General features: G+C 43.1%; 1 protein-coding gene across 17 annotated transcripts in view; it reads right to left on the minus strand.

Annotated features, from left to right (window-relative positions):
- Positions 1 to 12,498, minus strand: part of RALGPS1 (Ral GEF with PH domain and SH3 binding motif 1) — a 309,604-nt gene that overhangs the window by 238,128 nt on the left and 58,978 nt on the right. For 16 of the 17 annotated variants that reach the window (XM_034929086.2, XM_055117597.1, XM_034929081.3 and 13 more), the window contains one exon: positions 8,312 to 8,362. The exons of the other annotated variant lie outside the window; for it this stretch is intronic. In XM_034929086.2, coding sequence (XP_034784977.1) covers positions 8,312 to 8,362 — 51 coding nt within the window. The remainder of the gene's footprint in view (positions 1 to 8,311; positions 8,363 to 12,498) is intronic. 17 annotated transcript variants of the gene reach the window in all.

Below are 12,498 nucleotides of genomic sequence, written 5' to 3' on the forward strand. Positions count from 1 at the left end.
CAGGAAATACCCTTGCTTTGCGGGAAGTGGTTACACCACAAACAAGACACCCTGGTAATATCGCTCCTTTGGTTGGCACACCCCCTCGCTTGGCAGTGTGCCTAAACACAGCCAGATAATGTTCTGCTATGGCGCTTCCCCTTTTAGGCATCCATTCACACTCCACTCATTCAACAAATATTTATTATGTACTGTGTTCCAGGTACTGGGATTACAACAGGGTATCTCAGTATGCAGACCCTCTAGAACCAAATTAGCATAACCCTCCTTTTCTGTCCTGGTGCTTCCAAAGACCTTTAAGGGAAAAGTCCAGGGGAGAGGCCTACTTGGGTATATAAGTAGTAGGAAAGAGAGAAGACAAGAAGTAAAAGAACTAACTGCAAGAAAATGTTAAAATTTGACCAGCAGTCTACTGCTTAGTAGTAATATTCGTATTATTATTTTTAAATTATTTTACATATATATGACAGGATAATATAAAGTAAGTAATGTTGCTAGGAACCAAAATTGTCACTGTAAAATAAAATATATAAATATCAAGGGAATTAAGTAACAACTCTATAATGTTATATTTGAATTGGAAAGATCAGTATTATATTAGTCAAATTTTTACAAGATAATGTAGTATAACGAGCAATCCTCAAATCTCAGATGCTTACAACAGCTACATTTATTTCATGCTCATAGGTCTGTAGATGATGCAGCTCAGCTCAGCTCTGCCAGGTTGGCTTTGGCTTGTCTCAGTGTGGAATCTAGACTTCGGGTCAGTTCAGGTCAACTGTAATGTCCTCATTTGGGGACTGAAGATAAACAAGCAACAGTTACCGGTACATCATGGAGAAGGGAAGTTCCAAGACAGCTGGCCAAAGCTTGCCACGCCTCTCAGCAGCTCAGCTCAGATCTGCACACTGCCATGCTTCCCACATTCCATGGGCAAAACCACGTCACAGGGCCAAGCCCAAAGTCAATAGGGTGGGGAGATATACACCACCCACAGTGAAGGTATGACAAGGAGTAAAGTGAGAAGGAAGAATTATGGAGAAATAATATCATCTACCCTAACTATGAACTCATGACTTTTTCCTTTTAAAAAATAACTGTTTACTAGCTCTGTCCATGGCAAAGGCCTAAAAGCAATGGCAACCCAGTAATACTAAGCAGTCTTCACCCAGATTATGGTTTCTAAATATTATTCCCCACTAAAAGAAACCCCCTGAAGGAATGCCTAATTCCAGGTCTGCAGCAGAAAATATACAACATAACCCTGGGGATCTTGTTGGGCCAAAAAGCAGGGCAGTGATCAAAAATGAATGGGATCACATTAAAAAGATACAGGAGCCAACATAAAAGGGATCCAACTGGTCAAAGACAGGACAATTTGTATACCAAAAAGAATGGTGACTATAACTGACTGAAACACACAGGACGTATAATAAATATCCACAAGTTCATTATGATGGAGGAGACAGACTGCTCACCAAAAACAAAACAAAGCAGTTACACACCCACAAGTCACCATTAAAGGTAAGTGGGGCACCACCTGCTTACTCTGAAAATTGATAATTAAAAGGAAAGAATTAAGTATGTACAAGTAGCCCTAGCTGATGAGGAAAAATTCTTCTTAAGAATTTCAGCTATAAGAGTCAGGCGTGGCAGCTCATGCCTGTAATCTCAGCTACTGGGGAGGCTGAGGCAGGATAACTGCTTGAGGCCAGGAGTCCAAGACCAGCCTAGGCAACACAGTGATACGTCTCTTCAAATATTTTTTAAAAATTAGCCAAGCATGGTGGCACATGTCTGTAGTCCTAGATTCTCAGGAGGCTGAGGCAGAGGATGGCTTGAGCCCACAAGTTTGAGGCTGCAGTGAGCTATGACCACACCACTGCATTAGAGCCTAGGTGACAGAGCAAGACTCTGTCTCTGAAAAAGGAAAAAAAAAAAAAAAGAGAGAAAAGTCACCATTTTGCTAGGACCAATAAAATACTCAATTCAGGCAAAGATCATTGACAGATGAAATAATTAGGTAAAAGGTAGATGGGGAACTTTACAATGAAGGAATAAAACAGTCACCACCTGAACCCATCAATAAATCTTCACATGACACAGAGCAAAACAACTGGGTGTCTCCTAATGTGACATGTGATACAAAGTACCCAGCACCACCTAGGACACACTCTTCCCAAAAAGACTGACCCAAAATCCAATCAAGCCTCTTGGGTTAACTTCTAGTTGAAACAAAATAGGCGACAAGTGAACAAGTTAAACCACCAAGAAGCAGCAGAATATTTACAATTTAGAATATTACACAGTGCGACTAACCTTTCAATAAGTTAAGCGCATGAGAGAGGAGAGGGAGGATGGACTACACTAGAATAAAAAGGAATTTGAGAAACGTAACAACCAACCAAATGCAATGTGCAGGCCCTGGAATTGTCACTGCTATTAGTGGGTTTTGTTTGTTTTTGAGACAGTTGGGGAAATTTGAAATTCCCCCAATTTGATCCTAAAGAATTATTGCTAATTTTGTTAAGTGTGATAATGCTATTGTGATTATGGTAGAAAATAACTTTTTAAAGAGCTACATCTGAAGTTTGAAGGAGGGAAGTAATAGGATGTTAGGCATTTGCTTTCAAAATTTCCAGGAATAAATAAAAAGAAAAAAAGAGGTAAATGAAGCAAAGATGGCAATTGTTGGATCTAGGTAACAGGTATACAAAGGTTCATTTTACCACTCTTCCTATATAAACCCAGTATGTGCATACACATATCTATTCAAAATTGTTAACAATAAGAAATGTTTAAAAAGAATAGGGCTGGGCGCAGTGGCTTACATCTGTAATCCCAGCACTTTGGGAGGCCGAGGTGGGCAGATCACCTGAGGTCAGGAATTCGAGACCAGCCTGGCCAACGTGGCAAAATCCCATCTCTACTAAAATTACAAAAATTAGCCGGTCGTGGTATCAGGTGCCTGTAATCCCAGCTACTTGGGAGACTGAGGCAGGAGAATTGTTTGAACCCGGGAGGCAGAGATTTCAGTGAGCCGAGATCATGCCACTGCACTCCAGCCTGGGCAACAAGAGTGAAACTCCACCTCAAAAAAAAAAAAAAAAAAAAAAAGAAGAAGAAGAAGGAGAAGAAGAAGAAGAAGAAGAGAAGAAGAGAAGAAGGGGAAGGGGAAGAGGAAGAAGAAGAAGAAGGAGGAAGAAAGAAGGAAGAAGAAGAAGAAGGAGGAAGAAAGAAGGAAGAAAGAAGGAAGAAGAAGAAGAAGAAGAAGAAATATTTTTAAAGAATAAGAAGGAGAGGAAGGGGAACTGAGAGGCAAGAAGACAGGAGAACAGCAGGGCAGGGGGCTGAGGCAGGAAGGCATGTATCTAGAGCAAGCCAGACACTGACATAAAGGGAAACTGGTGGGTGACAACCACAGTCACAGCCACAACAACAACAACAATAGTAATAATAGCAGCAAACTCTGAATAAAGACTTTAACCGCTCAACACAATGCCTGGTATGCACTACACATTCAAAAATGGTTGATGTTGTTTTACTAGGTTCCAGCCTCTGTGCTAAGTACTCTATATGCATTATCTCATTTCATTCTCCAAATAAACCCTGTGACGGAGGTACTCTTCCTATCGCCACTCTATGAATGAGGAAACCAAAACTTAGAGAGGTGACGTGACTTACCCAAGGTCACATAGCTGGGGCACTGGCAGAGGCAGAACTGTGAAAGTTCTGGAGTTAGACTAACTGTATTTGACCTTCTGACCTGAGGCCTGTGGTAGGCAGTCTCCAAGGGGCCCCCCACTTCCTACTTGCTGGTGTCCAGCTCTTGTATAGTGCCCCCCTTGGTGAAGAGGGCTGATCTGTGATACTAATAGGATACTGTGCAAATGACAGTATGTGACTTCTGAGCCAGGTCACAAAAGTCCTTGCTGGCTTCTGTCTTGTTCTCTTGGGTCACTCATTCTAGGAGAAGTCAACTGCCATGCCATGAGGACACTCAGTGGCTCTGAACAGTTCCACATGGCAAGGAACAGAGGATTCCTGCCAACAGCCAGGCATTGTGCACGAGCCACCTTGGAAGCAGACTTTCCATCCCCACTCAAGCCTTCAGATGACTACAGTCCCAGCCAACATCTTGACTACAACCTCCTGAGAGACCCTGAGCCAGGACCACCCAGCTAAGCCACTCTTGGATTCTTCACCCACAGAGACTATGAGAGATAAATGCTTATTATTTTAAGCTGCTAAGTGTGGGAGTAATTTGTTACATAGCAACAGAGGACTAATATAGTAATCATGGACTAAGTTATAATACTTAACATGTCTGAGCTCTAGCTTCCTCATATATAAAACAAAGACAATAACAGCAGGTACATCATAACACTGTGATGCGGATTAAATGAGACCCTACATCTAAGGAGCCTAGCCTAGAGCCTGCACACAGTAAATGCTCAGGAAAATGTAAACAGCCCAGGCTACCCAGCAACAGTCCACATCAGCACCCACCCCTTTTCAACCCTGTGCATAGTGAGCCATTGGGCATTCAGGGATTAGGTCAGAGGGCTAGGGAGCCAAGCAAGGACACAGAGGCAAGGGTCTGCATGGGCAAGGGTGTTGCCCACCACTCCATCATTGGGAGCTGCCCTCCAGACAAGCACCAGAAACTCAAGGACCCCCATGGCAGGGAGGGCTTTAGAAGCCTTTATGTTCAAATCTCCCCTACTCCTCCATCAAAGCAAATGTCCTTGACCACACCCTCTGTGCATGCTAATCCCACTACCTGGAACATTATTCTTCCAGGACCATCCCGAATACCATCCAAAAGTATCCAGGTCTCACCATAACTCCTCATAGCTTGCTCAAAGCCTTTCAGATCTCCAAGGACAAGAATCATGTCCCTCAGGTACCTTCTTTTTTCAAGCTAAATACCCCCATCTCCTCATTAATAAGCACAGAGTTGGCAAACAGCATGATGGGAAAGCAGAAACCTGAGCCAGGGTGGAAAAATGACCAGCTAGGAAGTGGCTGATGTCTTCCAGGACAACCCCAGAAGTCCAAATCACCATATCTAGACCCAGCCAGGATCAATTCTCCAGTTGTGAAGGATCTGAACAGCCTAGGAATATATTCATAAACTATATTGCTTACACAATGGAAGCCTGGTAAGATGGCTGTTTCCACATCAAAAGAGGTAAAAGCCCACTGTGCAGTGCAGGAGTCAGGCTACACCCACATGCAACAGGGGCTGAGAGCTTGAGCTCTAGGGTCAGGGCTCAGACAGGCCTGGTTCAGGTACTGGCTACAGGGTCCATGGTTAATATTCTTCTTCTTACCTCTGTGGGCTGAATTAAGGGTAATCTTAGTAACTAGGCAAGAAAAAATCTTTAGAAAATTAGGATTTCACAAAGCAAACTGCTATCAGTCTTACAATCACTACATAAGAAAATTAGAAATTAGAAAATTAGGATTTCACAAAGCAAATTGCTATCAGTCTTACAATCACTACATCCCTGGTTCTCATCCAACTGGGAACCCACTAGGGTGCCCAGTCAAAAGCAGATTCCTGAGTCACACTCTAAACCAAAGCATTTAGAATCTCTAAGGCTGAAGCCTAGGCATGTGTAATTTTTTAAAAGAATTCCCAAGTGGATGCTGATACACAGCCAGGGTTGAAACATAGCCAGGGTTCAAAGGCACTAGTCTACAAGTTTCCTGATCTCCTGGGAGCCTAGGTCACTCACAGCACCCATCTTGCTCTCAGATGCTGGCCTCTGCATACTTACAATTGTACTTTATTCATGCCCTTCCAACTCTGGGGTGGTCCAGCCACAACATGGCAGGCATCCCCAAGAGGAAAATTTTCAGTTTTCAGTCTGCTAATGATAATAACATCAGCAAAAAAGCTGGGGCAGCTCCCAGGGTGCTTCCTTTGACCACAGTTTTGACAATGAGGAGCAAACTCTTCCATTTTTAGCTAACATGTTATAGATCCAAAATGTTCAAGTCTGGGGTTTCTCCAGATACCTTAAAGCAACTAGTTCTGAATCCTCACTCTGCCTCAGAATTACCTGGGAAACTTTTACAAAATAGGGCTGATTAGGTTTCAGACCCCCATCAAGAGATTTAAGTTCAGATTCAATGGTCTGTGGGGGAGTGTTGGGGAGGGGACTCTGGGTACCCCCATGTTTCCAAGACTGTCCAGGTGATTCTGATGTGCAGCCATGATTAAGAACCACTGCTACAAACTACAGTCTTGAAAACAAAACATCTCCACTCTAACATCTTGTCACAACTTGAACTAAGGTATGTGTTGATGAGGTACCTTCCAAACTGCAGCACCCTGGGGAAAAGTCTTGGTCTGGCCTTGGCTATGCCTCTGAAGAGGAAGAAGCCCCCACCCGCTTCCCTCCTTCCAGCAGCCTGGCAAGGATCCCAGTCTCCTGCGCACATGCAGGTTCAGGGCTCACGGCAGGTGGGCTGCCCTCCTTGATGTTCGGATGAAGAATAAAGCCCTAAATGTCTAAACTGCTCCAGATCAGAGCTAAGCAGAGAACATAATCAGAAACAGCTTCAGCTGAGAACTAAGGCAACCATCACACACCTATTCTACCAAAAGGCTTCAAGAGGCAGTGATTTGATGTTGTTTTTGATTAGAAAGAATGGATCATACCACATTAGAACAAAACAGAAAAAGAATGGAAGTCAGCCAATTCAAAAAAAGCAAACAAAGCTCTGTTCCCCAACCCTAATGAACACAACACACAGACACAAGCACACACACACACACACACATATAATAATACAATAATACAAATAACTGCCACGTCTTCACATAAATGCTGAACAAAGCTAGTGGTACTAGTTTCCTCCTAATTTTTAGTAGACTAGGTGCCAGCTCTCGGAAGGCTTGAACACTGTGACTTTGTGTTAAGATATGCTCTTTGTCAAGTCTTAACAGTCACAGTTCTGTAAGAAGAAAGGCATTAAGTTAAGAGTATTCTGGAATTCACACCCTAGTTGCAGCACTTTTTGATCTATCTCCCCAACCACACTCCTCTCCTCTGAGGTCTGAACCTCACTCACAAGGCTGGGTCCCTCAGTGTTTGCCCATGTTGACCACATACTCTTGGCCTTAGGTGACTGGACCAGCATTGGACACATGACTATGCTGGCCTGGACTGAAATCTGCTGGTCCCAGTCTGGGGCGGTGACTTAAAGATCATGTAAACGTGGGCCCTTTGGAAAGGCCAAATCAGGTCAAATCAGACAAGAAAGCAGAAGAAGGAGAGGTAAAAGCGGAGCAGGAAGTAGGGACTGCCTGTGTCCTGGTGGCTCTCTGGATGCCTGAACTCGCCCCATGAATTCTGTAAAGTGCCCCTTTATCCTTGTAATAAATTCCTCTTCAGCCTATTCAGCTACTTTTTTTTTTTTTTTTTTTGACAGAGTCTCGCTCTTTTGTCCAGGCTGGAGTGTAATGGCACAATCATGGCTCACTGCAACCTTCACCTCCCGGGTTCAAGCAATTCTCCTGCCTCAGCCTCCCTATTCAGCTACTTTGAAATGGATTTTTGTTTACCTGATCTCACACGCACACACACACACACCCTGGGTAAAATAACCAAAACCTTGTTATCAATTGCCAAACATTTCCAGGAATTTTTTTAAGACCAAAATCAACTTTTTACCCTTTATTGAATATGCTGTTTCTAAAAATGTACATATGCTTTTTTTTTTTTTTGACACTCACTATTTTGCTCAGGCTGGTCTCAAACCCCTGATCTCAAGCGATCCTCCCACCTAGGCCTCCCAAAGTGCTGGGATTACAGGTGTGAGCCACCACACCTGACCCAGATATGCTTTCAATGTAAATATGTACATGTTTGCTACGGCAACTGGTTTCAAAAATAGAAACAAGGCAACCACCAGAATTTGGGATGAACAAAAAGAGAACTTTCCAGAAAAATGTTCCCTCACATCACTTCTTGAAAGCAAACATTTTCAGCAGGAGGAGCCTGGGAAAAGGAATGAGGGTGTTAAGACCTGACTCTCAGGCATGGAGTCCTGTGGGTACCAACTGCTCCCAGCCCTGCCAGAGTAGGCCAGACGGGAGACATTCTCTGGAAAATCCAAATACTGGGCTCAAAAACATGAGCACCATCAAGAATAGAATGGGGTTTAAATGGATAACATGCATTTATAGAGCCTGCAAGAGAGAAACTGAGAAACGGAGTCACTCTAACAGTGGCTGGCTAAATCCTCGCTGCCCACCCACAGCATGAATAGAAGAGTAGAAAGACAAAGTACAGACCTCCGGCTGGATAGCTTTAAACACAGGTATATCCATTAATGTAATCTGGCTCTGCAACAAAAGAGAATCAATTTTAGAAAATACTGTACATCAAAGATAACTGTCATGTTACTTTATACAGAGTCATATATACTCATAAAAGTTATACTTTCCCCTTTGAGATAAAAAACAAGACCAAATAGAGTAAAAAATTGGATACATTTCTGAAATGCCTCTCCCATCCCTTCCCCCGCTTCATAAATTCTGATCCACACCCTTCTTTCTTGAATGTGAGATGAACTTTCAATTTAGGAATTGATAAAAGTTGTTTGGGGGGTGGGCCTGGGAGAAAAGGGAACAGTTTTATTTGAAAATTTTCATACTATTTGAATTTGTATTTCAAGCATGAACTACTTTTGTAATTTTTTTAAGTTGTAGAAACAATATTTAAAATTAGAATGCTAAACAGAAACACTATTACTATAAATTAAGTTCATTTTAAAGCTGTGGCTTATAGAAATTATATTTTTCTTCTGAAGTCATTGATACTGCCCCTAAATTATATGGTAGAGTGCTATTCAAGACGCACCCACAGACCAGCACGGGACAACAAACTGTTTATTCCACCAGCCCACAATGAGAGAAGTACAGAAGCTGAGAGCAAGCATTTGGAACTTGCATAGCAATTTTTTACATGACCATGACATTTCCATTATATACATTTTAAGTATCTGTCCTCAAATTATTGCAAATGGAAAAAACTAGTCCTTCACCACAGCCGGCTTAAGATGCAGCAATGTCATCAATAGAGAAGACACACATCAGGTTAAAAGGCTGTGCCCATCATAAGAACCTCATCTGGTGACAGTAACAGGAAGCATCATGCTGACCATTTTTCATTTCAGACCAAGGCATGAACTGAACTGACTTCACATGATCCACCTACCTCCATGTCACATGGGATGCCAGATGTCAGTTAAGAGATGCCTCTGTGACACGCCAGGGAGAGGAGAGCTGAAGACCTTTGGATGCCTTTAATGTGAGAAGACACTCTGTCCATTGAACACAGGCCATCCAGGATGACATGATACAGGGAACAAATGGGCTCTGGAGTCTACAGGGCTTGGGTGTGTGTCTGGACACTGTCACTTAATGGCAATGTTCTCTTTGACACACAATCTCTCTCAGTCAGGTACCACATCTAGAAAATGATGACAATAATCCCTATTTTATGGGATCTTGGTGAAAATTCAAGACAAGAGGTAGCGTTCCTGGCACCTGACAGATGCTCAATAAACACATAAGACAGTGTGTTTATGTGTGTGTATCTGAGTGTGTGTGTGTGTGTGTGTGTGAGTATATGGTGTGTGTGACTGTGTGAGTGTGAGTGTAAGCGTATAAGTGTGTGTATGTGTGAGGGTGTACGTGTGTGCGTGTATATGAAAGTGTATGTGTGTGAGAGAATGAGTGTTGAGTGTGAGGGTGTGTGTGTGTGTCAAAACGGAAGCCACACAGATGGGCTCATGTACTGGCATGTGAACTTATGGTTCCTGACCAATACATAAGCTAGCAAATAAGGGACCATTAATTTGGTTGAATATTCATGCACTGAGGTTGCTCTAAAGAACATGTTTAAAATCCACTGAGCCAGTAAAAACCCTTGTATTAAGAATATATTGGAGAAAAATGGCAACACACTCAAAGGTGGTCCAAGGTCACTGGGTTCCTGAGAAGCACGGGATACAGGCCAAAGCAGACCATCCTCAGGCAGAGTGGAGAGGAAAACATGCAGCTGGCTTCAGTGGAGAGCCTCTTTGTACTCTCCCAGGAGTGGAGCTAGTGTTCTTCATGGAAACGGGTGAGATGCTGCCACCAGTCTGGCTGAGAGGTGGGAGAGAGGACCAGGAATAAGGAAGCACTGGAGCGGAATCTGAGCTCTTCCGCCTCCAGTTTCCACCCAACACCTCTTGATGTCAAGGAGACTCTTGACATCAGCATAATGTATCTGGCCCTCATAATCTGGGTGTTGAGTAGCCAGTAAGCCCTGAAGGCCTATAGGTCTATGTTTGGCCTAGAGCTCCATGGCTCAGAACTATGTCCTGAGCAGTGCAAACAGACTGGCATTTCTTCTGCCAGATCCATCAAGATGGTTAGCCAAGTGCTTCTCATATTTGGATTAAGTCTGCCATCCTGGGGAACAGAAAGGCCTTGTAAAGACAGGAGATTTGACCTGAAAGCTCAGAGGACCTTGGAAATCTCCCCTGCACTTCAAGTTAACACCCTATCTGGGAGAACCGGCAGGATGTTTGCAATGTCATTTAGGAAAAGAACCAAAAGTCTGCTAATGTGAAAATGAGAAAACTTCCTTTCCATCCTGCCACCAGTTCTAGGGTTTGCTACTGAATTTCCAGATGATTTATTAAAGCAGTGACCTTACATTTCACACTTTTTGGATGGTCCAAGTTTCAAATATTCTGCTCTCTGCTCAGACCATAAGTCAGAAAATGTGTTCAGGTGTTTTATTCAAAACAAACAACAACAGAGGTCACCAGACTTAGACTAGCTAGTCCGAAATACATAATGAGGTTTCAGAAGCATCTCTATTTCTATCCTTTCAATTCTGACCAAAAAAGATACAGTATCTAGAGCAAGGATATTTTGATACAAGATACTTACAAAGATCATCAGATTATCGATTTCATGCCATTTTACTAAAAAGCCAAACATATGTTAAAGAGGTCGCTGATGAGTAATCCTTCCCTGGAAGTTTGAACCCTCAAGGCCACTCAGTTTTACCAAAAAGGGGGGTGGGAAGTATGGGTAGGGGTTGGGGTAAGAGGTGAGGTCAGGTCCTGTCACACTTCATAGCCAGCTCTCGGGACCATCTCAGCGCCCTGTCCCTCCCTCAGGAGAGGTACCTTGGTTTCCTGGAGAGAAAAGGCATTTTCTAGGGGTATGTTACAGCCTCAACAGAAACATGAGACAAGGAGCCTCCCACTCTCGTTTCCAAGCAGCAAATCCGGCCAGTAGTGGGGCTGAGCGAGAACACTCGTAAGTCTCTTAATGGCCTATCCTTATTTTGAGAAATAAAGCATTAACATAGGATGTCCAGTCAAGCTAGTCACCTGGCAATGGCTTCCTTAAGCCTTCTCCCATCTCCTCCTTCCTCCTAGTCCAGGGCCCTCTAAAAACCCAGGCTTTTAAGGGAAATGCTACTTGGTTAGCCAAAAGGAAAAAAAAAAGTTTTTTGCATATGTTAAATGTAGTATTTCTCCTCTCTAACAGTGGCTGACTAAATCCTCTCTTCCCAGCCTCAACCTTAAATGTAAGGGTCTTCCAGACCCCAAATAAACAAACAAAAAAAGCTATTGGCTTTACCCCACTCCACCAAGGCATGGCCAGGAGGGCGCACAGAACAGAGTAATCAGCTCCAAAGATCTATTCCTGCTTTGACTCACAGAACCACAGAAAGCCCGTGTCTGGCAATTTAGAAAAGAGTCAGGGGATGGGCCTAGGAACTGTTCTGTTCCTTTTGAAAATTAATCTAGCAGTAACTTATTTAAAGCTTTTTTAACTTTTCATTTTTAAAAAATGTCAAACTAGGCTGGGCACAGTGGTTCATGCCTGTAATCATAGCACTTTGGGAGGCTGAAGCTGGCGGATCACTTGAGGTCAGGAGTTCGAGACCACCCTGGCCAACATGGTGAAACCCTGTCTCTAATATAACATACAAAAATTAGCCGGGTGTGGTGGTGCATGTCTGTAATCCCAGCTACTCAGGAGGCTGAGGCAAGAGAATTGCTTGAACCCGAGAGGAGTGGGTTGCAGTGAGCCGAAATCGCACCACTGCACTCCAGCCTGGGAGTAAGTGAGATTGTCTCAAAACAAAACAGAAAGTCAAATCTACAGAAAAGTCACAAAGACAAATACTATATGACTCCACTTACATGAGGTAACTAGAAGAGTCAAAATCATGGAGTCAGAAAGTAGAGTAGTGGTTGCTGGGGGTTGGGAGGAGAGGGAATGGGGAGTTGTTTAATGGATACAGAGTTTCCATTTTGCAAGACGAAAGCAGTTCTGGAGATTGGTTACATGACACTGTGAATGTACTTAACACTGCTGAATTGTACACTGAAAAATGTTAAGATAGTAAATTTTATATTATGTATATTTTGGCACAATCAAAACGAATAAAAGAGCCACCCCAG

The sequence above is a fragment of the Pan paniscus genome, chromosome 11 (assembly GCF_029289425.2).
Source record: "Pan paniscus chromosome 11, NHGRI_mPanPan1-v2.0_pri, whole genome shotgun sequence".
In the NCBI taxonomy this organism is placed as follows: Eukaryota; Metazoa; Chordata; class Mammalia; order Primates; family Hominidae; genus Pan; species Pan paniscus.